At 52.5% G+C, this 26564-nt stretch overlaps 1 protein-coding gene across 2 annotated transcripts; it reads left to right on the top strand.

Annotated features, from left to right (window-relative positions):
• The first annotated feature begins 2258 nt into the window (after positions 1 to 2258).
• On the top strand, positions 2259 to 26414 carry Laptm5 (lysosomal protein transmembrane 5). 2 transcript variants are annotated; one of them, XM_045151070.1, is made up of 8 exons: positions 2259 to 2578; positions 14789 to 14882; positions 15658 to 15731; positions 17341 to 17469; positions 18691 to 18813; positions 20762 to 20857; positions 23534 to 23626; positions 25255 to 26414. In XM_045151070.1, exons 1-8 carry the CDS (start codon positions 2492 to 2494, stop codon positions 25342 to 25344), a joined length of 786 nt encoding a protein of 261 aa, XP_045007005.1. In that variant the 5' UTR covers positions 2259 to 2491; the 3' UTR covers positions 25345 to 26414. The 2 variants fall into 2 exon arrangements, with proteins under 2 accessions (XP_045007005.1, XP_004665226.2); XM_004665169.2 differs by having other exon boundaries at positions 2260 to 2578; positions 15655 to 15731.
• The last annotated feature ends 150 nt before the right edge of the window (positions 26415 to 26564 follow it).

Below are 26564 nucleotides of genomic sequence, written 5' to 3'. Positions count from 1 at the left end.
CAGGTACCTCCAGTGACCCAAATTCCTCTTTGCCACAGCCCCTGCTGGGTGGAAATGACAGCTCAGAGAGGTGAAACATTGCTTTTGAGATCCCACAGTGACTAAGTGGGACCTGGGCATTCTCAGGCCCTGGGACTCCGGGCCAGCGATGTGGCTCTGCCTCTCTGGCTGGCTGCCAGGTTTGCCTGTGATGCACTGAGACTTTCTTACTCTTTTCTTTAAATCCACCTACTGCTTTTTAATTTAACGCATGTGTTTTAAAATGAAGTTTTATATTACTCCCATAAGTAAGAAATCATTGAATTCATGGGCTACTTATGTATAGTTTTATAAGGCACATTAAAATGAATTTATCACTGTAAAAGTGAAAAAAAATTTCATACATAGGTCATATAAAATCATGTCATATGCTGCCAGTGTGTGCCATTCCTCTCTTTGGAATAGGAAACTGGCTCCACACCTGTGCCACCAAATAATAATATTAATGGCAGTCCCTTATTATGATATAACCTCTCCCAATGGCATCTCAGCCCAGCCAACTGTGGACTCCCAGGGGTGGGGGGGTCCTCAGGGGTCCTTTGGTCCTCTTCTACTTATCTCCTGGTTCTCTGGCCTCTGCTGCTTTGATTATCCAACTCAGAAGGCACCAGGATTTGAACCCAAGCCACATATTCTGCACCACTGCCCTATGTCACTTTGCTACTATGTGAGGCCTGTGAAGGAAGAGAAACAGGCTTGAAAATGAAGTAGGAAAGGGGCTGGGAAGGCCTCGCAGGAGCCGGAAGCCTGGCAAGCAGACCACAGCTTCATCAACTTGACCTGCCAAATTTTGTGGGTCTGACAGTGTGACCCTTTTTGAGGCAGAAGTACTACAAGACTTTTAAAAATTATTTTAATTTTTGTTTATTTTTATTTATTTATTTGAGTGTGACAGAGAGAGGGAGAGGGAGAGACAGAGAGAAAAAAAAAGAATGGGTACACCAGGGCTTCCAGCCACTGCAAATGAACTCCAGATGTATGCACCACCTTGTGCATCTGACTTACATGGGTCCTGGGGAATGGAGCCTTGAACTGGGGTCATTAAACTTCACAAAGAAGCACTTAACCGCTAAGCCATCTCTTCAGCCCCATACTAAGAGACATTTAAAAAAAACCCTTTTTTATTGACAGCTTCCACAATTATAGACAATAAACCATGATAATTCCTTTCCCATCCCCATATACATATTTTTAATTTATTTATGAATGAGGGGGGAGAGAGAGAGAGAGAGAGAATGGGTGTGCCAGGGCCTCTTGCTGCTGCAAACAAATTCTACATGCATGCGCTCTTTCATGCATCTGGCTTTACATGGGCATTGGGGAATCGAACCTGGCCAGCAGACTTTACAAGCAAGTGTCTTTAACCATTGAGCCTTCTCTCTAGCCCCAAGGGACTTTTTATAACCTCTCTTGGGGCAGAAATGATAGACAGGCCAATGGTGTCCAATCTAAACAACAATGTCATGGGAGGCAGGGCTTCCCAGTGGCTCCTGTGAATGGTACACAGCAAGTGAGCTGGGCTTGGAGACAGCATAGGATCTCTTACAGACCCATAGCAAGGTTGTCCCATCCTCTACTTCTGCTGTGATGGGAATAGTTTATCACTGAGAAGGTAGAGAAGAGGCCAGATAGCTTGCTTGGCTGTTGAGGAAAGATTTTTAAAACATCCCACAAAGTGGGTCCCACAAAGGGTCTCCCAGATCACCCTGGGGGTTACAGACCCGCAGGCAGAGTAACCGAGCCCAGGGCCTGGCTCAGCACCAAGGCTTTTCTTGACCTTAACTCTTCTGTCTCCCTTCAGGGCTCAGAGTCAGAGACAGGAGAGGGGCGGCTTCCAGAGTCACGCAGCTCCCATTCAAATGCCCACTCCTTTTCAACTAGCTGGGCGACCATAGACAAGTCATGTTTCCACTGTGATTCAGCTTCCTCATCCTTCCCCTCGCAGAGGTGAAAGACAAACGAAGGTCTAAGCTACAAGAGGGCGGGGACTACCTACTCAAGAGCTGTTTTTGCAACTGGGTAGATCTGGGTTGAATCCTGTCTCCTGCACGAATGCCTGTGTGGTTTTGGATGAGTTTCTTGACCTCTCTGGAAGTCTGTTTTTATTTTTATTTTTTTCTTCCTAGAAATGAATTTTTTCACCATCCTGGCTTCCGAAGGTGGTGGTTATCATCCAGGGAAGAGGGCATGTGAGACCCTGGCACAGGGTTGACACTTAGTCCCAAAGGTCCCTCTGGGAATGGCAAATACCCTGGCTGGGCCCCTCAAGGCTGGCTGTGGCCCTCCCTGCCCCCTCTTTGCAGCTGTCCCGCCCCAGTCCTACAGGCCTGGCCCCTGCTGTCTGGGGGCAGGGCGGAAGTGAGACCTGCATACAGCGGCAGCTTCCCCTTTTCTACCCTGCTCCCTGCACGAGAACCCTTCCCCTCAGCTGCAGAGGAAGGGACGAAGCACCATGGCCCCTCGCATGGCTCCACTCCGCCAGACCTGCTGTTGCTTTAACGTCCGGATCGCCACCACCATCCTGGCCATCTACCATGTGGTGAGTATTTGGGTGTCCAGGGACATTGTGTATGTGTGTGTGTGTGTGTGTGTGTGTGTGTGTGTGTGTGTGTGTGTGTAGCACAGTGACCTTTGATCTACTGAACCCCTCCTATGGCAGGACTCCTCTTCATCACCTTTCTGTGAGACCCTGGACAAGCTTTGTCCTACTCCAGACCTCAGTTTCCCCAATTAAGTGGGGGCAAAATGTCAGGTGACAAGTGTACTGACAGATGCTTTGGAGGCTTAGGTATGGGGGAAATGCAGGCTAGGATTGCTCCAGGATGTGAGATTGGCCACAAGCCCAGGATGGAGGTTTCTGGAAGTCTGAACAGGTCAGGGCTACCCCAGGGGTTGGAAGCTGGGATCCCACTGCTCCCAATAGGAGGCAGGGGGTCCCCCAGTCCTCTCAGATCACAGCTCAGCTGAGCCACTTGCTCTCCCCATTCAGCCAGTGAGATCTTTGCTAAATAAGCTGGGTGACGCGCCTGGCCCATCCCCCGTGTAGCAGCTTGAGGTTCCCCCGTGGCCTGAACAAGCCAACACGCAGCTCCTGCCATTCCACTATGTGACCCTGGGCAGGTCACAGCCCTGGGGACAAGGCTTCAGGGCTTTTCTTTAAGAGTGGCTGAAAGTTGGGGGATCCCTATTCTATCCTGCCAGATCTATATCCAGACCCCAATCTCTGGCTCATGCCCAGTTCTCCTAGGCCCTGACATCTTCCTACTTCTGTGATCCAGGGCCTGTGGCTACCAGTTCTCTCCAGCTGGGCCTCAAAGAGCTTCCTCAAAATCAGCCCAAGTCTCCAGGCTGCTATGGGCTGCTGCACCCACCCTGCTGAGTCTGGCTCCCGGCAGAGACACAGCAAGGTGGCCAGACTGTGGCAGGAGCCAGCCTTGAGGGGGCGAAGCCACTCAATCGTTAGTCAGCACGCAGTCTCTGGTTATTGACTTCAGGTGTGGGCACACACAGGTCTTAGCTGTTCAGGCTTAAGCAACTTGGTTAACCTCTCTGAGCCTGCTTTCTCCGTTAAATAATATAAATACATTAAAATATATATGTATATGTGTATATACATATATGTATATATATGTGTGTGCATATATAAAATAAATGGGGATGACAATAATAATAGCTGTTGTGAGAATCAGAGTTGATATCTCCAGAGCAGGCGGTATGGTCCTGGGCCTTCTCATGAGTGTGCCTCAGATGTAACACCATTGCTGGCTCCTTGGAGCCAACCTGTCCAATCCAGGGCCTGGTATCAGGAGCTGACAAGATGTTTCACTCAGCTCCAGCCAACGTAAGAGCTGACACAGAGACAGTGACTCTGTGGTTGTCCCCAGGTCAAGTTCTTAGGCCCATGTGTCTCTGAGATGGTATTGGCTGTGTGAGCCCTGGGTAAACCTGATGCCGGGCCCATTTCCCTTGGCAAATTCTGGGGCTGGTAACTGGCTCCAGGGCTTTGAGTAGGGCAGAGTGGCCTGTGGTGGTGAGAAGTCCTTGCCCAATTCGCACCCGAGCTGCTCTCTGTGCTTTCAAAGAGGAAAGCTGGTTTCCACGGCTCATCTTCTATTTATTTGTTTGTTTATTTGCAAGCAGAGAGAGATAGAAGAGAGATAGGTAAAATGGGCGAGCCAGGGCCTCCAGCTGCTGCAAACAAACTCCAAATGCATGCACCACTTTGTGCATCTGGCTTTACGTGGGTACTGGGGTATTGAACCAAGATTGTTTGGCTTTGTGGGCAAACACTGTAATCACTAAGCCATCTCTCCAGCCCTCTTCATCCTCCTCATCTTCTTTTTTTTTTTTTTTTTTTTTTTTTTGCCCTAACCTGGTTACTAGAACAACTTCCAGAAGCCTGGACTGTGCTATTCTTGTGGTTTCTTGCTCCCGTCTCAGAAGCTCTGAGCTGGAGCCTGGGTCAGGGCAGTTTTCCTGGGGGCAGTGCCCTGGGCAGGTGGTGCTGGTCTGGCTGCCGGCAGTGTAGATGGTCACGAGAAGCAGGCAGGCAAAGTATGGTGTGTCTGGTTCAGGAGGCCCTGTGAGACCATCTTGGAGGCTGAGGAGAAAGAAGTGACAAGGGCTTTGGTGACAAGCTGAGCTCCTGGACCCTCCCTCTAGTGCCACTAATATTTGGGACTGGGTAGTTAGTTCTTTGTGGTGTCGGTGCCAGGAGATACCCTCTGCTGCACCAGCCGTGTCTCCAGACCTTGGTCATGACTACTTCAGCTGGAGAACCATTGCCTGTCATGTGAGCTGTGGGGAACTGTGGAATGTTCTAGACTAGAGCCACATGGGTCATAAGAGCAGCGGAGACGCCTGGAAGCTGGACATCTGGCTCAGGGTGTTACTTCTGGCCTATGGCCCCTGCCTCCCTCCGCAAGAGGCTCCTGCTTCCCACGGAGACAGGGCTAGGGGCTTTCCTGGGGTCCAGCAGGCGGCAGCAGGTGTACTGACAAGTCCTCAAGCATCTGGATCGAAAAAGAGAAATTGCTGTCCAGATGTGCTGATTGCCCATGCTGGCTGTCATCTGGTGCCAGCCATGTGTGACAGTTGTACGTTGCGAGCTATTTGTGGACTTGGCCCTAGCCCTGTGGGGAGACTTAGGTCAGGACAGCACCACGCTTCGATGGAGCTGTGGGCGTGCTGTGACCGGAACACGTCCTGTCGAGCAGGAATCCTTCCTTCCATTCCTCCCGAGGAATCCCATGGGTTTGTGTAGAAAGACACCCTGGGCATCCAAGCTGGCATGCTCGGGGCAGGGAGAACTTTCTTCAGTTGGGTTTTCATCAGTGCCACACTCTAAGTCAGTAGCAGGAGTGGGGAGCCCCAGCAGAGCCCTTTGCCAAGAAACGTCTGGCCATGCCTCACCCTGCCTTTCACTGCTGCAAATGCATTGTCTATGGGAAAAGCTGGCACCTGTCAGGGATCACCAACACCTGCACAGATGTGAAAATGGGACGTGCCTGCGTGTAGCGGAAAGGCAGTGAGTGGGCTTATGCTCACAGTGGCTGTCAGCTGTCAAAGCTCTATTTTTCTCTGCTTTCCCACGGTCTCCATTTTATTTATTTGATTTCATTTATTTAGTTTTTTTTTGTTTAGTGAGGGTACAGGCAGCCCAGGCTGGCCTGGAACACATGATCTCAGCTGTGTCCAATCATATCCTGTTTACGTATTCTCTTCCTTCCCTTTCATTTCATCTCCTTCCCTCCCTCCCCTTCCATTTTCTCTTCTATCCTGCCCTCCCTTCTTCTCCCCTCTGCTCTCCTCTCTTCTCTCTTTTTAATTTCCTTTCCACTGACGGGAATGGAACCCAGGACCTCACATATGCTAGACAACTATTGATCATTGGACAACAACCCCAGCCCTCTTTACTTAAAAAAAATTTTTTTTTTGTTCATTCTTATTTTTTATTTGAGACTGAGTGATGAGTGAGAGAGAGAGAATGGGCACGCCAGGGCTTCCAGATGCTGCAAATGAACTCCAGATGCGTGCGCCCCCTTGTGCATCTGGCTAATGTGGGTCCTGGGAAACCGAGCCTCGAACTGGGGTCCTTAGGCTTCACAGGCAAGTGCTTAACCGCTAAGCCATGTTTTAAAAATTTTTTTGAGGTAGGGTCTCACTCTGGCTCAGGCTGACCTAGAATTCACTATGCAGTCTCCGGTCTGGCCTTGAACTCATGGTGATCCTCCTACCTCTGCCTCCTAGTGCTGGGGTTAAAGACTTGCACCACCACACCCAGCTCCTCTTTACTTTTTATCTCAACAAAGGGATATGCTAAGTGCCCCAGGCTGGCTTTGAACTTGTGGTCCTCCTGCCTCAGCGAGATTACCGTTCTTCAACACCAAGTCTACCACATGCACTACATTTTAAAGTGAATATTTTATTTTTGGGATGGTGTTTGATCTAGAGAAGTTTGCAAATATAGTATGGCATCCCCATGGGCCCGCTTGGTCCCCTCTGCCAGCATCCTACATCCCACATAGCAGGGCACATCTGTGACAACTGCTGGTCTGTGTCAACATACTACGCTCAACTAGAGTCTGGGCTTTGTCCACGTTTCCTCAGCTTTCCTTAATATCCTTTTCTCTGCCTCAGGATCCCACGCAGGGGCTCATCTGGGACACATGATAGTGAGAGAGTGAGTAGGCACATCTTGGGTTCCTCTGGGCATCCTGGTTTTGATGACCAGGCTGGTTCTGAGGAGTTCTGGGCTTTTTATTCCAGCTGCTCCTCATGGAAGATGTCCACTGGGCTCTCGCGATGAGCCTGGGCCCATGTGCCTCTGGGGAGGTCACTGGGGGCGCGAGGCACATGCTCAGCACACTGCACAGGGCGTGTGCTCATCCAGGGGCTTATCACTGCTGATAAGGACCTTGCCGGCCAGCCAGGTCAGGAGTTCTGCCAGGCCGTGTCCCATGCCGCGGAGCTTGGAGAGAAGTGGGGGAGCGAGGCTCTGGCTTCTTGAGGGTCCAGCCACATGGCGGTTACCTGCTGCCCCGTTTGTCAGTGACTTAGGGATGCACACTGCAGGACTCACCGATGTTCCTTTGATCCTTTGAGTTACAACCAATGCAGCTTTGTCTTGCCGCAGGGTGGTGTGTTCTTTGCCATGTAGGAGGGAGCGCAGTGGCCAGGCTGGAGTCAGATCTGCTCTCAGACATGCCTTAAGCACCCAGCCCCTGGGCCTGAGAAAAGGCTCACCACTTCCTGGGTACTCCACAGGCTCCAGGTGGCCAAGGAGGAGCTAATGATCACGGATGACACTGGGTGGGGTGGGGACTCAGGGAGTGACCTCAGAGGAGCCCCAAGGTCTAGGGTGAGCAGGACTAGGCTTGGGTATGCTGGGATAAGGGGAACATCAGGAGCTGGGAGGCACACACCAGGGTGGGGGAGTTTTGAATAAGCCAGGAGCTGCCCCAGGGTAGTTTAGGAGGGACTTGGGAGGAGTGTGATATGTGACGAGGAGGCAAGGGAATGGGTAGGGATACCCGTGACTTTCAGGCTTCACGGCTAAAAAGAGAGGTCTCTGTATGGCCCAGTGGCTCGTTTTATAGATGAGAAGTCTAAGGTCCAGTAGGGACCTACCTGCTCCAGGTACACGAGGAAGGGATGGGGTACTCTAGACCTAGCTGAGGCCCACAGCCTGTAGGATGAACAGGGTGGGGACAAAGGTATTCCCGTTGAGCCTAGATGGGTGGCCTGCCTGCCTGGGAGGCTGTGTCCCTACCCCAGCCTTTAAGGACCCATTTCTTTCTCATGGTCCTTGGGGAAGCTTCCTCCTCCAGGAAGCCCTCTGGCCTGCCCTACTCAGAGCTCCTGGGGTCCTCCTTCATCTCCACATTGGGAGAATTGATGTCCCTCACTTATAGGGGATGTAACCTTGAGCAGGCAGATGACTGTGTTTGCTATTGGGACCTCAGTGTCTTCATCTGCTAAATGAGGCCAGTGGTCCTTGTCCCAAAGATGACCCTTTAGAGGTATTGAGCTGAGTTGACTCTGGTGGCATGGGGGACTGGCAAGTGAGTGGGTGCTGGGGGCTGGCAGCAGGAGCCAACTACAGAAGCTGCTCCTTCTTTGAAAGATCACTATTTAATAAGAACATAAAAGTCAGGGCCAGAGAGATGGCTTAGTAGTTAAGGTGTTTGGCTGTGAAGTCAAAGGACCCAGGTTTGATTCCCCAGGACCCACATAAGTCAGATGCACAAGGTAGTGCATGTGCCTGGAGTTTGTTTAAGTGGCTGAAGGCCCTGGTTGATCTTGGGTCCTTAGGCTTTGCAAGCAAATGTCTTGACCACAGAGGAATCTCTCCAGCCCTCTTTGACTAATTTTGTGTCCACACACAAGGGCCATGGTTTCTCTGCCCATCTTCCTTTTTAATTTGTCAGTGTGTATGTCTATGTTCCTGTGGGGGAGGGGGCTCAAGTGTGAGTGTGCGCATGTGAAGGTCAGAAGGAAACGTCAGGTGTCATCCTTGGAACGCTGTCCAACTTTACTGAGACAAAGTCTCTCTCTGGCCCGGGGTTTACCAATTAGGCTAGACTGTCTGGTGATACCCGGGATCCTCCTGTCTCCACCTCTCTGGCACAGAGGCTACAGGCATGTGCCACCATGCTTGTATTTTTACGTGGGTACTGGGGCTCAAACTCAGGTCCTCATGGTAGTGAGGCAAGTACTTTCCCCACGGAGCCATTTCCCCAGGTCCTCAGCTCATATTTCTGAGTAGATGGTGGGAGATGGATGTCTTATTTCCTCCTTATACCATACCACTCTTCAAGGCAGGCGGACTCTTCTCCCGTCCACAAGCGAGGAAAATGAGGTGCAGAAGAGTTCTAAGGGCCCGGCAAGGACCTCACAAGGGCATTTGTGGCTACACTGGGTCCCCTAGTGGGGCGGGGGTGAGGAGGACCGGCAGGGTAGCAGAAGAGGGAAGCTGTTCTGGGGATCGTGGGGCGGTGAGATAGTTGGCTGGATGCACCCGAGAGTATGTCACCAGAATGAGGGTGTCATGATTGTATCTGGGCAGCCAGGGATGGGCTGGGGAGATAGGGTTGTGGGGAAAGGGCCCCACCCTGTGCCCCAAGCATGGCGGGGGGGGGGGCTTCCTCCAACCAATGACCTTTTGGCCTCTTCCTCCCAGAGGACACAACTCAAGTCCCTGAGAACCAGGGTGGGCAGGTGGGGTGGAGGACAGGAGACCCCTATCAAGGAACTGAGCAGCAGCAGCAGCCAGTGGGGACTGGGAAGTAAGGTCAGGGCTGGGCTGCTTGAGGGAGCGGGGCAGGAAGGGTACGACACTGGGACTCACATCTTATCTATCATCTTATCAGAGTGAGAACAGGCCCTGATGTGATCCCTGTGCCACCTGTCCCAGCGCCTCCCCTGCAGAGCCTGTTGTCCTCACGCTGAGTATGGGGCCAACCTGGAAGTTAACTGACAGGAAAGGGTTTCCTCTGCGCCTGGGCGGCTGCTCAGTGGATGTTGCTTGACCACTGTGTTCTTTCTCTGTGAACTTCATCCCTGAGAGGGTGGGCCCAGGCCTGCCTCCACTGAGACCCCAAACACAGGCAGAGGGGGCCTGTGTTCCTGCAGAAGGACTTGGCCTTGAATCTCAGAGTGAGGGGGTCTGATGGCACCATTCCCACGTACACTAGCTTTCTTATCACGGTCCCAACATGACCATGCGCCTGCCATCGTCTTTCTCCACCGATGACATCCACATCAGCAGTGAGATCTGGGTCATGGGACCACTGAGGTTTTTTGCTGCCCAGAATGTCGACAGGAGTGTCCTTCATTACCAGAATCACTGTCATCCCACAGTCTAGGATCACCACTGTCACACAGGGCTGGCTCTAGCAACATGAGGTAACCTTCCTGCCCACCAGCCAGACTGCCATTTGGGTACAACTGCCTGAGCCCTCCTCCTCCACCTCACCATGGCTGCCACCAAAGCCACATCCCCAACTTCTCCCTGTGCCTCCTCCCACAATGCCACCCCTTCCTGCTCAGGCTGTAGAAACAGGGCTTCTGCTCTACTGCTGGGCTGGGGAAGTGAAACCCCCTTGGAGCGACGGAGGGAAGAGGTGGGAAAGAGGAAGGGAGAGTGGGTGTGATGGCCTGAGCTGGGAGGCCTTCAGCCTGAGCACCCCCCCCCCCCCATTCACATCCTGGGCTGATCTGGTTCTTACTGTGTGACTTTGGGCTGGTCTTTGTCTCTGGGCCTCTCTTGTAACGCCCCCTTTCTGAGGAGGAGACAACCTCCACAGAGAAATCCAAAGTCGCCTGTACTTCCAGGTCCCAGGGCTTTTGCACATGGTGTCTCCTCGTCTCTGAACACTTGCTGTGCCTCCAAGCACATCTCCAGGATTCCCTATTGGTGAAACCCTCTCCGAATCCTTCTGGCAGCCCTCTCTCCTCCTCTAGGGACCCTGAGCCCCAATGTGTGACCTCTGTGGTGGCTCTGAATAGACTTGTCACTCCTCAGAAAAATGTGACTTCTGAAGGCTACAACGCGTGGGGTTTGTTTAGATTGAGTCACAGGAGGGTGCTCAAGGGGGGAGTGAATGAAGGTCTCGCAGAGCCATGGCCACCTCACCTCTGTGTCACCTCCCCATGGCGATCCTCAGCAGCACCTGCCACGTGCCAGCTCCGTGTCCAGCATGTCCCGTGTCCAGCATGTCTCACCTAGCAGTCAGGCCCATGATTGTCACCATTCCTGAGACCCAGAGAGATCAGTGGCTAACTGAGTTGACCCCAGATCATCTGATGTCATCCCTCAGTTTGTGGAGGGAGAGAGAAAGAGAGGCTGCTAGAGTGGAGGGACAGCTGGGCAGCGATGCTGCGTGCCCACACTGTGGAAAGAAGGCAGAATGGGTTCCCATGTACTGCCAGCCTGTTAACCAGAGCATGGGAGAGTGTGGCATTGCTGTGGCTAGATAGAAAGCAGAGCCAGGCGGGGGAGGAGGGCTGGGCCTAGAAACCTCTCCTCTCTGACCTCAGGTATCTCCAGGTTTCCCTGCAGGAAAGCCGGGCAGCATGTCCCATGCTTTCTGAGGCGCGTGGTCAAGGCCCAGCCGGGAGATCTTTGGATGCGTGATGGGCAGATGCAAGCCCTGGGTCTTGCGAGGGTGGAAGGCCCCAGGTAGGCGCCGATGGTGTGGTGCGCGCGGTAGGCATTCCGCTTCCTGACAGCAACTCTGGGTGCGGGCATCTCAACAGGGGACACTGAAGCCTGAGAGGAGCCAGAGCCTGGGCAGTGTCACATGCAGCAAGGGAATGGAGATTCCTGAGCCCCTGTGGCTGTCCCCTGAGCTCTGAGTGTCAGAGTCTGGTGGTGACCCCCAGTGAGAGGGTGGATGGCTGGCTGCGGCCAGGGTCACCAGCCCTGAGAAGCGCTCTGGAGCCAGGAGCAGAGTCACCACGGTTCCATTCCAGCCAGGCCCCATGACAGGGCCAGGCGTGCCCTCCTCTCAGCTGCCATTGCCTCGACTGTGAAGCGTGTTCCGTGTGGTCTGCGATCAGGTTTTAGCACTCAGTGAGTGGAGCAGTAAATGTCAGAAGCGAGCATCCTTTCTTCTAGGAGGCACTGGAGCGTGGGCTCTGAGACTGTCCTCTATTTTCCTGGCGGGGGCGGGGAGGGCAGTTTTCAGTGAGCGCTGGGGCCTGGCAGAGGGTCGGAGCTGGCTCCGAGGTTGCCTTGCTTTGTGATTCTGGGCTGAACCTTGCCCCCTCTGAACTCCACGTTCTCATAGGGCAAATGGGACAGAATTGCCCCCCACTCGCATCTGCCCAGCATTTTGCAAAGGGACCCAAGGTGTTGGCAGACCTACTATTCAGCAGAGGCACTTTTACAACAGCGAGGCACTCTGTGGGTGAGGTACGGTGAGAGGCCGCCTCAGGAGGGCCAGGGGGCTGAGGTGCTGATAGGCAGGGGAGAGCAGAGGAGCATCTGGGAGGCCTTGGACCCCTCTGAACCTCACTTTCCTCCTCTGTGGGTGTGAAGATTAGTCCCTGTAGGGTCATGTCCTGCCTCTCCCCAGATCATTCCCCATTCGAAGGTGTCGTCGGAGGGCTGAGGAGTCAGAGAGGGTAGGGGTGGGAGCCGTGGTCTCTAAAGTGGGTGATGATCAAGGTTAGCCTCATGTCTCCAGGGTGGCATTATTGGAATTCTAAAGTTTCCAACAAGATCCCTTGTTAATTTCTGGAAGTTTTTGTGTATTTTACAATGTTTGCCATAACTGGGACTGTAGCACATATGTAGAACTTAGAAGTGAAAATGTTCTCTCTCACCTTTTTTTTTTTTCCCCCCTGATGTAGGTGTGTGACCAAAAGTACCTGTGCCCTCTGAGGTCAGGGTCAGCCAAGCTTGAGGTGTTTGGGGGGCAGAAGGAGGGAGGACAGCGCTGCAGACTTGGGTTTGGGGCCACAGGAGATAGCCCTGAGTGAGCCGCTGCAGCCCCGCCCCTAAGCCCAGAGCCCAGCTCCTCTGCTCCAGGTTTCACCTTTGAGAGAGAAGAGAAGGGCTGTCGAGATGGCTCAGAGGTTAAAGGCGCTTGCTTTACGAAGCCAGAAGGCCTGCGTTCGACTCCCCCAGTACCCATGTAAAGCCAGATGCACCAAGTAGTGCATGTGGCTGGAGTTTGTTTGCAGTGGCAGGAGGCCCTGACAGGCCCATTCTTATTCTCCCTTTCTGTCTCTCTACTTGCAAGTAAATAAATAAAATTAAAAAAAAAATAAAGGGAGGGAGGGAGGGAGAGAGAGAGAGAGGGAGAGAGGACAAGAGTGGGGGGGCAGGTGACAGCTGGTCCCAAACACCTTCCTCCCTACCACTTTTCAGGGTGCTCCAGCCTTTTGGATGAAGTGGAGCCTTTTGGCTCACTGCACCAGGCAGAGGGTGGCTAGAGCAAGTCCAGCAGCCTTGCTACTGCTCAACTGCCCAGAGCAGTTCTAGTTGCTGCTCCTGCCAGGCCCCAGCTCAGGGTCCAGAGCCTTGCCGAGCCTCCTGCGGTCAGATTGGGAACTTCAGAAAGGCAAACGGACTCACCCAAGGTCACACAGTGATCTGGGTCCACATCTGAGAGCCAGCCCTTCATCACTTTCCTGTGCTATTTGTTTCGGAGTCTCTGAACAGGATGTTCTGTGGCAGGAAGACAAATAGAGACCTATGTCTGAGCTTTTTAAAAAAAAAAAACCACAGTCAGCAAGGGGAAACAGATGGTGAGTGTCTGGCCGCCTGTCAGCTGCTTATGAGCTACCAGTGGGAAGCCACCTAGAGAGCCAGTGTGAACTTGGGCTGTATTAGGGCATCTACTACGAGAGAGGGGTTTACCATGTTCTCAGCATGGGCCAACGGTTCCTGAAGAATTATCTTATGTTGTGATAAGGAAAGGGTGCAGAGCTTGCTGGCAGCGTGTGGGCACACAGCATGCTGTGAAGCCCACGAGCTGCACGGAACAGAATTCTTGCATTGGAGGGGGAGGCGTGGACAAAATGCGACCTCCACTGTTCTTTCAAACTGCAGGCTTGTCCTCTAGGACCCTTCCCTATTGCGCAGGCCCCTCTGAATAGCTCCTTCTTCATCATGCTTAGCAAGGGTTCCTGAGGGGACAGGGTTAATAACCATTCATTGATCAATGGATGTATGATTCAATCATACGTTCATTCCCCAAATGCAATAGCTAGATCAGTGAAGAGGCCCAGGCCTTCCCTTCGGGAGCTGGCCACACAGCCGGCCACACTGATCTCAAAACAGACTGGGTGCTTCTTGTAGGCTGGGTGTTTTGGCAAACTAGTTAGTCTCACCACCACCCATCCCAGTCCCAGGAGGCTGGGCTTACCCAGCTGCATTTTGTAGATGGGAAAATGGGACCACGGTGCTGTGGTGGCCTGCGGGCTCTACCGTGCACTCCAACACCCCAGGCTTGTGTTGATGGACCAAGGATGAGAAGCCCGTGATATTTAGCCAGTGTGACCAAGGTCTCGTGGTGGGGGAGCCTGTGGCTGTCCCAGTGGTGCAGGGGAGAGGGGCAGTCAGAGCGAGAGCCCCCAGTCCATCTCCCAACCACCCTGGCTTTGAGCAACAATGGGACTACTTCCTGAGAGCCAGGTGTGGCTCCGAGTCCCACCTGGACTGCTTAAAGTAGCTGTTATATAAACTCCACTTTCTGGAGTTCGTTTGCAGTGGCTGGAGGCCCTGGCGCGCCCATTCTCTTTCTCTCTCTGCCTCTTTCTTTCTCTGTCTGTCATGCTCAAATAAATAAATAAATAAAAATAAACAAAAATTTTAAAATCTTTTATTTATTTATTTGCAAGGAGAGAGGGAGGGAGAGAGAAAGAATGGGGGTGTCAGGGCCCCTAGCCACTTCAGATGAACTCCAAATGCATGCATCATTTTGTGCATTTGGCTTTACCTGGGTGTTGGGGGATTGGACCCAGGTTGTTAAGCATTATAGACAAATACCTTAACCTCTGAGAAATCTTTCCAGCCCCATAAGCTCCATTTTGAAAGATGTGGAAACTGAGGCACAGAGAAGCCAGATTTACTATCCACAGTGGCATGGTAGGGAAGAGGAAGGTCGGGGTGAGGAGCCCGAGTGTCCCCTTCATAAAGGTTGCACGTTTGTTTAAACAGGTCATTCCGTCAACTCCAGACCCTGCAGGCACCCTCTGGAGTGAGGGCATAACTAACTGGTGGCCTGTTTCCCTCTAGATCATGAGCGTCTTGCTGTTTGTGGAACATTCGGTGGAGGTGGCCCATGGCACAGTCTCCTGCAGGTTCTCAAAGAAGCCGTACCTCAGGATGGGTAGGTCAGGGGACGGTGGTAGTTGGGTGGGAGAGGCTGTGGGTAGTGCCTGGCCAGGGAAAATGGGTCTAAGGTGCTGCCCTTCCCCACTAAACCCCCATGGACGCTTGGCCCTCTGGGAGCCTGAGCTATTTCAACTGCAAGTGGGAAAATTCTCTGGTTCCCACCTGGGACTCTAAGATCCTTGCACTGGGGGATTCAAGTCCAGTGGCCTCTCTGACCATTACTCCCTGTGGCTCTCCTCCCTTCACTTATTTCACCTCCAAGACAACGTTGCCCGTCCTCTTCCCCTGCAGACTCCTTGTCCCTCACAAGTCTTTCTTTTTTTTTTTAATTTTTTTTAAAATTTATTTATTTATTTATTTGAGAGTGACAGACACAGAGAGAAAGACAGATAGAGGGAGAGAGAGAGAGAATGGGCGTGCCAGGGCTTCCAGCCTCTGCAAACGAACTCCAGACGCGTGCGCCCCCTTGTGCATCTGGCTAACGTGGGACCTGGGGAACCGAGCCTCGAACCAGGGTCCTTAGGCTTCACAGGCAAGCGCTTAACCCCCAAGCCATCTCTCCAGCCCCCTCACAAGTCTTTCTTCCCGTTCCTTCCTGACCTCACCCTAGGTGTGAAGAGGCCCAACCAGCCCCCTCCTGCCCTTGGGCTGGGTCTCAGATTCTCGGTCTAAGCTCACTTCCCTATAGCAGAGGTTCTCAAAGTGTGCACCTTGGGGCTGGCTGGGGTTCGGGGCATGCCCGGCCTCACATCTCTCCTACTTTGCAGCAGATCTGCTCTCCAGTTTTCTGCTCATCGTCTTGCTTTTCGTCATCAGCCTGAGCCTGCTGATTGGCACCATCAAGGTGAGGCCTGTGCAGGAAGGGGGCTTGGGGACCCTCAGCCCCTAGTTAAGATACGGTCTTCCAGGGTTGTGTACTGTGAACTGGGCATCATTAAGTTTTGGGGAGAGTTGATGGGATACCACGTCCAGAGAGAAGAGGAAAGCAGGGCTTGGGCATGAGGAGAGGGGTTCAGTACTGGGCTTTTCACTGGGGACAAGAGCGAAGCAGCCCAGATCCCATTGTCATACCACCCTGCTGGGCCATGGTAGGTGGATCACAGGCTCTTGAGAGCTCAGGAAACTCGTGATCATCCTGTGATCCTGCTGGGGAAAATAGACGCATATTAAAGAAGGGTGTCCCTGAGGAGCCTGGGGGAGAGCGACACAGGCTGTGGCCTCGCCTTTTGCAATAAAGGATCCATCTGTCCCTTAGCCCCTAGAGAGACAGGGCTTGCTTGCCATGTTGCCACCCAGAAAGAGCCCTGCCCTGCAGATTATGGTGGGTACTCGTTGGTGGGCGAAGAGGGTAGACTTGGTGTGCTGTGGAATGTCCTACCTTCCTGGCCGCCTTACTCTGCGGGAGCCCCCTCTGTAGGAAGCATCCTCAGTGTGCAGTGTGGTTACCGGGCTTCTTCAGAAGCTCCAGGGTCCAGCCAGAGAGGCAGAGCAGGTGGTCCCTTCAGACGCTAGCTCAGGGGGTCTCAGTCACCTTTTTTTTTTTTCGAGGTAGGGTTTCACTCTAGCCAAGGCTGACCTGGAATTCACTATGTAGTCTCAGGGTGGCCTTGAACTCAAGGTGATCCTCCTGCCTCTGCCTCTGCCTCTTGAGTGCTGGGATTAAAGGCATGCACCACCACACCCGGCTTCAGTCACCTCTTCAGTAGCTTTAGACACTGAGACCCCGAGACACTGCATTTTCTGTGACTTTGCCCCTAGTGAAAAGCTGTAAGCACGGAGGCTGGTCATGGTGGACACTGGCTTTTCACAGAAGGAAAGGGACTTGGCCAACTCCTTCCCTCCCTGTCCCCCACTCTGCACCTTCCCCGCCCCCAGGGCCTTTTGCCCACAGAGGATCACAACTTGCTGTGGCTTCACAGAGAAAGATGGCTGGGTATATGGGCAGAATCCTCCTTCTGGGCTAATATTTGCTGGGTGCCTTTGCCTCTAGCATGCCACAACCACCTTTCTGGATCTAGTGAGGGTGTCCTCTCCGGTCCCCTCTCTGTACAGTGGACACAAGGCCTAGCCTTGTGGGGGTCTTGAGAGGGAATTGAGCCATTTCCTGCTCTTGGAGCCCGAATCAGCCACTGTCTGTTGCTGGGATGAAACACCCGAGAGAATCAACTTAGAAAAAGGCATTCGTTTTGGCTTATGACTTCCGTCTGTGATTCATGGGCTCCATTTCTCTGGGCCTGAACATCACTGTGGGGACTGTATGGGCTGGCCCAGCTGCTCACCTTGTGGTGGCTGAGAGGGGGAAGGAGAGGCCAAGGACAGGACATACACCTTCCTGGGACACGCCTCCAGTCGTACATGCTTCAATCAGGCCCCATCTCCTGCTTCTGACCATTGCCCATAAAGCTGCCATCATATGGGGAGCGGCAAGGTCACAGGGCAAGTTTGCCTTACAGAGCCGGGAGAAGTATCTGTTGCCTTTCCTGTCCCTGCAAATCATGGACTTCCTGCTGTGCCTGCTCACGATGCTGGGGTTCTACATCGAGCTGCCTGCCTACCTCCGGCTCACCTCCCGGCCCTGGCCTGTGAGTACCCCACGTGCGCTGCCCTGGTCTGGTCTGGCTGGCCAGGGCAGGGTGTCCTCTTCCCCTTTGGTGTTCTTGAATACTGCTCTGAGCCCCTGAAAACTGTGCCAAGTCCTTTCCTCTACCAGCCGTCCATCAGTACCCATATGGGAACAAATAAGGGCAATGTGGGATGGAACCCAGGGCCTCAGCCTGCTTAAGGAAGTATTCCACCTCTGAGCCCCTTCCCCAGGCCTGAGTGAAGGTGCTGCATTGGGGTGGGGCTGGGGGCTTAATGCTCCATGAGTGCCCAGTGAGCTGCATGGGGTACATGTAGATCTCCGGCAGAGGAAAGGGTAGAGTTCGCTTTCAGTCCCCTGCCTTTGTTTCACTCCTCCTCTGGAACCAAGGAAGGAAGGGAGAGAAAGATGGTCAATGAATGACAAATGCTCACATAAGGAAAATGTGGTACCTATGTCCCCCAGACCCCCAGGAAATGACACACACAGTCCCTCCCAAATTGCTTTTCACACACATCCCCTGACTATTGTCCTTGAAGGCACAGGTTATGGGATGGTGGCAGGGCCCAAGTTCCAGGGTCAGAGACCTCCATTCTTTTTTTTTTTTTTTTTTTGGTTTTTCGAGGTAGGGTCTCACTCTGGTCCAGGCTGACCTGGAATTAACTCTGTCATCTCAGGGTGGCCTTGAACTCATGGCGATCCTCCTACCTCTGCCTCCCGAGTGCTGGGATTAAAGGCGTGCGCCACCACGCCCGGCTTCATTCTTTTTTTTTTTTTTTAACTTTTTTGTTCATTTTTATTTGTTTGAGAGTGACATACAGAGACAGAAAGAGGCAGAGAGAGAGAGAGAGAGAGAGAGAGAGAGAGAGAGAGAGGCCTCTAGCCACTGCAAGTAAACTCCAGATGCGTGTGCCCCCTTGTGCATCTGGCTAACGTGGGTCCTGGGGAATCGAGCCTCAAACTGGGGTTCTGAGGCTTCACAGGCAAGCGCTTAACCGCTAAGCCATCTCTCCAGCCTGAGACCTCCATTCTTATACTGGTTTTGGCCCCACATTGGTATGGATGTTCCCACGTCCCTTCCCCTGTGCACAGTGAATGAAGGGATGGCTGGCGTCTCTGGCTGAGAGCCTCTCAAAGACACTAAGACACTTGTTTTGCATCTCTTAGCAACTGGGCTTGCTTGTGTGTCTTCACGGTTCTTCCTTGCCTTGGTCTTCCCCAGGGCTCCTCCAAGTTCTCCCTGGTGACCCCGCAGCTTCTGGATTTCTGCCTGAGCATCCTGACCCTGTGCAGCTCTTACATGGGGGTACCCACCTATCTCAACTTCAAGTCCATGAACCACATGGTGAGTCCTGGTATGGGCCCAGGATACGTGGCTTCTCCTCTCTGCACCTTGGAGTTGGAGGCTATTTTCCTGGGGAGCAAGACTCAGGTGCAGTGCTCTATTGGGAAGAAGCCTGGAGGAGTGAGGAACATTGGTTCCAGAAAAGAAGGAAGTCAGGCAATGAGGTGGCTTGGAGAGGAGCCCCCTGATCCATATTATCTTTGGAATGATACCAGGTTGTCTTTTTTTTTTTTTTTTTTATTGCTGCCTAACACATTGTTCCCCAAGCACCATGGCTTAAAATGACAAATGCTTGTTATGTCAGAGTTTCTGAGGACTGAGAACTTGGGTGTGGCTTTCTGGGTGGCTTTGGTTCAGGGTGAGCATGGTGGTGGGACAGATCTGAGGGTCACCAAGGGCTCCTTGTGCCAACACTGATGCTGTAGCAGTTACCTTCTAGTTCCTAGGACAAAATGCCGGACCAGACAGTTTCAAGGGGAAGCTTCATCGTGGCGGGGAAAGCATGGCAGGGGCAGACAGCCAGGTGTCATACCTTCAGATCAGCAGGGAGGAAAGGAGAGAGAGTGAGCTGAGTGTGGCAAGTGTGGCTGGACTGTAACACCCCAAGGCCCACTCCCATGACAAACTTCCTCCAGTGAGACTTTACGTCCCCAAAGGCTCCACAATATTCCTGCACAGCACCACCAGCTGGGGATTAAGCAAACACATGACACTATGGGGGACATTTTATATTTAAACCCCACATGCTTTGCCCTCATTCCCCACTGTGAGTTAGCCTGAGCAGCCCCAGGACATAACTGCCAGCATCCCTCAATGGAGGGACCAAAGAAGAGAAAATGAAGCAGTCATAACAACACTTTTTTTAAAATTTATTTGCAAGGAGAACGCGCATGCGTGCATGAGACAGAGAGAGAGAGAGAGAGAGAGAGAGAGAGAGAGAGAGAGAGAGAGAGAGATTGAGAGAGAATAAGAGGAGAGAGGGAATGGGCATACCAGGGCCTCTTGACACTCAAATGAACTCCAGATACATGTGCCACTTTGTGTATCTGTCTGTGCCTCTGGGTACTGGGGAACTGATCCCAGGCTGTCAGGCTTCGCAAGCAAGATCCTTTAACCACTGAGCAAAGACAGCCCCGCATGGCAATGTTTTTAAAAGTAAACGTTGTATGTGTGTAGGGGAGAGAATAACCCTGGGTGTTGTCATTGTTTCTCAGGAGTAGTTCCATCTACTTCTCACTAAGAATGTCTCACTGGCCTATACTGTCTGGCCAGTGAGTTCCAGGGATCCCCCTGTGTCCACCACCCAGCACTGGCATTACAGGCACACATTGCCATGCCTGCATTTTCATGTGGGTTCTGGGGATTGAACTCAGGTCCTCACGCTTGTGCAGCAAGGACTTTACTAAACTGAGCCCTATCCCCAGCTCTAAGGCAACATCTTTTACACTGATGTCTTGGGAACCCTTCACACCTCACTTCTGCCTCTTTCTGTTCATTAGAAGTGGGTCACTCAGTCCAGCCACCCTGCAGGGCAGAGAGCATCTGCTCCTTGGTTTGGAAGAAGGAACATCAAAGAATGGGTGGGGAGCCAGGGGTGGTGGGACGTGTCTGTCATCCTAGCAATCAAGAGGAGGACTGTGAGTTCCAGGCCAGCCTGGGCTCATCCCACAAGACCTTGTGCAAACAAACAGAATGTATGAACATATTTGTCACCCAGAGGTTCGCTGGCGCTGCCCTGGGGTAGGAGTGTGACCTTCCAAGTGCTATAGGGTTAGGCGATTCCTATTAGCCAAGGCTACTCTCTAGTGGGGAACAGGGTGCGGTTTCTGTGGCCCAGAGTTGCCAAGGTGATGGGTATGCATGGTGCCCAGGGTGGCTGTAGACTGCATGGCAGCAGGACTGGAGTCTCCTGGGGCAGAGGCATTGATGGGACCTGCATCTCTTGCAGAATTATCTCCCAAGCCAGGAGGGCTTGACTCACAACCAGTTCATGAAGACGATGGTCATCTTCTCCGTGGCCTTCATCACTGTGCTCATTCTGAAGGTGAGTGGCTTGGCGCTGTGGCTTCCTGGGGGGCAGCTAAGGTCATGCTGTGGTCCAGGTCTACCCACCCCTGACTATTCAAAGGCGGGGGTGGTGCTCTTGCTGTGCCCTCCATGCGTCTAACACAAGCCCCTGCACACAAGCTTCTCAGGCTGCTTGGAACCCCCGGGGGCATCCCACATAGAGGCCATGGATCTGTGAGGGCCACCTGTATTCAGCCATCAGGGCTCACTGCATAACTCAGAGTGCATCGGACGAGCTGTGTGGTGGGTCTTTGGTAGGTTGGTTCTGTCTGGGTCTCAGGTCTCAGTGGTCACAAGGGTGTTCCTAGGCTTGCTGAGGCCCATGTCACAGTTTTGTTTTCAAACCCCAAAACGTAGATGGCACCTGTACTCATGTAAACAGAAGTCTGGTGATAGGAAGGAGGGAGGGAGCCATCCATCATTTTCTCTGGGGTGGTAGGTGTACTTGTTACTTTTGCACGGCTGTGACCAAAATACCCTGGAGACTAAGTTATGAGAGGAAAGGTTGAGTTTGGCTCATGGTTTCTGAGGGTTCAGTCCATGGCTCCTTGACCCCATGAATATGGGAACCTGGGGAAGAGAACCATGGCAACAGGTGCATGTGGCAGAGGAGAACTGCTCACTTCATGACTGATAGGAGACAGAGAGAGGGAGAGAGGGAGGGAAAGAGAGAGAGAGAGAGAGAGAGAGAGAGAGAAAGAGAGAGAAGGCTGGAGGGATGGCTTAGTGGTTAAGGCACTTGCTTTTAAAGCCAAAGGATCCAGGTTTAATTCCCCAGGACCCACATTAGCCAGATGCACAAGGGGGTGCACGTACCTGGAGTTTGTTTGCAGTGGCTTGAGGCCCTGGCACCTCCATTCTCTCTCTCTCTCTTTTCCTCTGTCAAATAAAAAATACAAATAAAAATAAAAATGTTAAAAGAAGCTGGGTGTGGTGGTACACGCCTTTAATCTGAGCACTCGGGAGGCAGAGGTAGGAGGATTGCCGTGAGTTCGAGGCCGCCTGAGACTACATAGTGAATTCCAGGTCAGCCTGGGCTAGAGTGAAGCCCTACCTCAGAAAAACAAAAACAAAAACAAAAATGTTAAAAAAGAAAGAAAGAGAGAGAGAGAGAGAAACAGAGACGGGGGGTCGGGGGGGGGGAGAATGACGGACAATGACAACTGGGGACCAGCACCTGTCCTGTCTCCAGTGACCCTCCAGTTAGGTTCCACATCTTAGAGTCTCCACAGCCTCAAATAACACCACCATCTGGGGACCAATAATGACTCAACTCATGAGCCCAAGGGGCACTTCAGATTCCCACAGTGACAGGCAGTCAGACCCACAGCGCCGAGTCCGGCATCAGCGGCCAGGTTTGCAGGAAGGAGTCGTGCTGATCAGCGCTCGCTGCAGCGGGAAAGGCAGAGAGAAGGGGACACGCCCAGGCCATCTTAGCAGGGGCAGATGAGCTGGCAGATGGGACGGGCGGGGAGCGGGCCACTGACGGGTCCTCTGGAGAACGGGCCCCAGGTTCCCCTTCAGCCCCTACCCTCGTGCCACTTCTGGGGCACAGTGTTTGTTTTCTGCTTGTGGCCATTCACCACAGCCCCTTTCACCGTGAATCCCTCTGTGTGCTCCTTTCTGTCTCGGCGAAGTCCCTCTGAGGGGCTCTCTAAGACGAGAGACCTCCTGGATGATGGGACCCTCCTACCTCAGCGGGCATCTGGGAGCTGTCTACTGTGCCTTGACCATGCCCCTCGGGACTTCATGCCCCACCAGAGAAACCTCTCCAGGTTTTACTTCCACTGCTAAGAGCAAGCAATTGTTTCTGCAGCCGACAGGGCACACATTGTGTATAGACTCTTATTTGTAAACCTGGGCTGATGTGGGCTACACTGTTTCAGAATCTTAAGAAAAACAATGTATCCTTTTATTTTTGAGACAGGGTCTCAGTACCTCAGTAGCTGGCCTTGAATTCACTATGTAGTCCAGGCCCAGGCTAATCTTGAAATCTTAATTCCCTTGCCTCCAAATTCCAAGTACATACCTCCACACCTGACTGACCATTTAAAAAAATATTTTATTTATTTATTTCTGAGAGAGGCAGATGGGGGGGGGGCGGAAGGAGAGATAGATAGATAGATAGATAGATAGAGAGAGAGAGAGAGAGAGAGAATGGGTGTACCAGGGCCTCCAGCCACTGCAAATGAACTGAAGACACATGCGCCACCTTGTGCAGGTGGCTTACCTGGGTACTGAGGAGTTGAACCTGGGTCCTTAGGCTTTGCAGGCAAGTGTCTTAACTGCTAAGCCATCTCTCCAACCCCTGCTTTTTTGAGACAGAGTCTTACCATGTAGCCCAGGCTTCAAACTCACAATCCTCCTGCCTCAGCTCCTGAGTGCTGGGATTAGAGGTATGACTCACCACATCCAGCTCCGAGGAAACTCTAAAGAGTACGTTCTCATAGTCTCAAGTTGTGTGGGGTCCCTCAGGTAGTCAGCTCCCTATCAAGTCAGAGAGGCTGGAGGGTCAAAACCCACTTTCTGGAATATGCCAGGCTGGCTGTGAGGAACCCCCAACCAGAATCAAGGGTGTGAGCAGAAGCTTCTGCAAGTTCCCTGAGGCAGCAGCAGGGGTGTATGAAACGTGGCCTGACTGTCTCTTTCCCAGGCATACATGTTCCAGTGTGTGTGGAGGTGCTACGTGCTCGTGAAGTTCATGAACTCGGCTGTGGGGACGAGCAGCCCCGAGATTCTCCCGAAGGTAGGCCCGGCCGCGGCTTGAGGCCTAACACTTCCACGCTCTTGCTGTAACACCTTGGGTCAGTTCCTCTCTCTCCTTGAGCCTCAGTGGCCACATTTGGGAGAAGTTGATTGGATCAGGAGAAATGTGAACCCTGTCAGCTTTGACAGTCTAAGATTCTCTCCATCCATCCACCCATTAATCCCTCTTTTTCTCCCTCTCTCACCTATCCATCTACCCATCCATCCCGATTTCTCTTCCCTTCATCCATCATCCATCCATCCATCCATCTTTGTTTTTACTCTTTGGTCTCTAATCCTGGGATGTAGAGGACATTGAGATGCCACATCTGCCTCAGGGGCATGAATCCAGCGTGAGTGACTTAGCCATAGATATGTGCTTGCAACCAGGTACACTTGCCCAGGGACAGTGAACATGGAGTTGGCACATTAGGACTCAGGGAAGGCATCTAGAGGAGGTGACACTGATGCCGGGGGAAGGAGGCTTTCCAGGCAGTGAGGTAGACTGGACTAAGCAGTTGGAGCCCACTTTTCTCATAAAGTAGGAATTCTATTAGTCAAGGAAGTTTTTTGAGTGTGTGGAGGGGTGCATGCACGTGTGTATGTGATTATGAGTGTGTGTATGTATGTGTGTGCATGTGGAGGCCAGAGGACAACCCTGGTGTCATTCTCCAGAAAGGCTATTCCCTTCTTCTCCTCCTCCTCCCCCTCCTCCTCCTCCTCTTCTTCTTTTTGAGACAGGTTCTTTCACCGGCTTGCAGCTCACTGATTGGCTGGCCAGTGAGCCACATTTGGCTTCCTGTCTCCAGTTCCTCCGCCCTAGGCATCTAGGCATGTTTCATTATGCTAGAAATGTTTTGTGTGGATGATGGGGATTGAATTCTTGACTCTACTTTTCTTTTTCAAGAGTTAATTTTATTTATTTGAGAGAGAAAGAGAGAGAGAGAGGGAGGGAGGGAGAATGGCGCACCAGGGCCTCTAGCCACTGCAAACGAACTCTAGACGCGTGCACCACCTTGTGCATCTGGCTTTATGTGGGTACTGGGGTATTGAGCCTGGACCCTTTGGCTTTTCAGGCAAGCATCTTAACCTTAAGCCATCTCTCCAGCTCCTTGACTCTACCTTCCTCAGTGCTGACTCCATATTCAGGCAGCCCTTCCCTATAGTAGAAAAATGGCTGCCAAAACCCATTGACTGACATCTCACCCTTTCAGTGACCCCAGCACAAAGAGCAGTGTGCTTGATTGGTCCAGCTTGGGTCATATGACTTTCCCCATACCAGAGACTATAGGCAATGGGATGGAATTCTCCCCTGAGTGGCCCATCTCAGGTCACATGCCCACCCTGTAGATGGGAGGGAGGAACCCCAGATCTGTTGGAAGCCTGTGGACTGAGAATGTTTCCCCAAGGAAAATAGTGTGTTGTCAACAGTGTGGGGACCTTGATGTTGAACAGGCAAAGGACTGTGTCCCCTTGTGGGAACAGGAGATACACCAAGCTCTTGATGGCTATATTTAGCATCTATCACCATTCTTCCAGAAGTGAAGGTTTGAGTCTCTCCATCCTGGGTCAGACTTGCGGGTCTTTCTTAACAGTGCTTAGCCATCTTTTCTTCTCTGTCTCTCCTAGGTGGCCCTGCCGTCCTATGAGGAAGCCTTGTTTCTGCCCCCCAAGTCTTCAAAAGGGGGTCCTGAGCCACCCCCTTACTCAGAGGTGTGAGCCCAGCAGCCCGTCCTTGGGCCAGGAGAGGTGCAGCTGCCTCCTTACACGCTTCTTCCCTTTGTTGGCCGCTGTAGCCGTGTGGGCTCCTTGGCTGACTTCAGGACGATCTGCTTGTGTCCCCCTTGCTGGCCTCTCCTCCTGGGGGGTACCCCTGCTCACAACTGGGTTACCCATCAGGCTGAGTGTCCCTTTGAGTCACTAAGAATTCAACCGATGGCTTGGCTTATTTCCATCAGCAATGACATTTGCTTAGCTCATGGGCATGTTAAGTTTGGGTGAGTTTGGTTCAACGGCTATGGGTTTGCTTGTTTGGTCTAGCCATGCCCCTGTGGCTCACAGTGTACTGAGCCAGGCAGGAAAAGAATATGGCTGAACAGCCGCACATGGCATTGTTTCGTAAGTAGACCTTAGATCACAAGGAAGCTTGGTGACAGTGACGCAGATTAGCCACACCTCCCTCACCCTCAAATATATATATATATCACCTCCAGATTGGTTGCTTAAATCATTAGCAATTCAGCCAATTGGCTGTCATTTTGAATTGTGACAAAAATTCAGTGAAGAATGAAGGTATCAACAAAAGAAAAAGACATGGAGGTACCCTCTCCTCCCCCGTTCAGTTCAATCTACTGGACGCATGGCCACCACCTCTATGTGGCTGGAAGCTGATGAATTCAGATGAAAATTCTAGAAGCTGCCCTGACTTCTTGCTGTGGGTAATAGTGGTTACTTTCATCTTGAGCTCTGCCCCTGAGCCAGCCCAGCATAGTCATAGAGCAGTGGTCTCCCTACACAGGCCACCTGAGCCACCGGCAGCTGTCAGGCTGATCCCTAGGCCAGGCTGGTCCTGCCCGTCCAGTCAGAGGCAAGTCCTAGCCTGGCACTCATGTTCTATGGTGTCCACAGGAGCATAGCCCTATGCCCCTCTGCTGGCTTCCCCAAGGCTAGGGTCCCTGGAAGAGCTGCAAGGCAGGGTGAGGGCTGTGAGAGGCACCTGCCATGCCTATACATGTCATTGCTTTGTGTGGGACTTGGAAAAGGGGCCAATAAAGTAGCTACAAGCTTCACTCTGGTCCCCATGGTTCCTGACATATGGCACTGGGGAAAGGACCTGCCCCGACCTTGGTTACAACATGTTGTGTGCACATGCGCACACGTGCACAGGACTCCCCTGGGAGGCCAAGGATGTGGCTCGGTTGGTAGAGCACTTGTATAGC

Source organism: Jaculus jaculus, chromosome 5 (genome assembly GCF_020740685.1).
Source record: "Jaculus jaculus isolate mJacJac1 chromosome 5, mJacJac1.mat.Y.cur, whole genome shotgun sequence".
NCBI lineage: Eukaryota > Metazoa > Chordata > Mammalia > Rodentia > Dipodidae > Jaculus > Jaculus jaculus.
The sequence above is the reverse complement of the archived record's forward strand: the minus strand, read 5'-3'. Positions and strand labels throughout refer to the sequence as shown.

Bases quoted from the DNA above. Each gene is read 5' to 3' on its own strand.
- Laptm5 (XM_004665169.2), top strand. From the start codon at position 2,492: ATGGCCCCTCGCATGGCTCCACTCCGCCAGACCTGCTGTTGCTTTAAC. The intron at 18,814-20,761 runs GTGAGTCCTGGT...CATCTCTTGCAG, and splicing joins TCAAGTCCATGAACCACATG to AATTATCTCCCAAGCCAGGA. The intron at 23,627-25,254 runs GTAGGCCCGGCC...TGTCTCTCCTAG, and splicing joins GCCCCGAGATTCTCCCGAAG to GTGGCCCTGCCGTCCTATGA.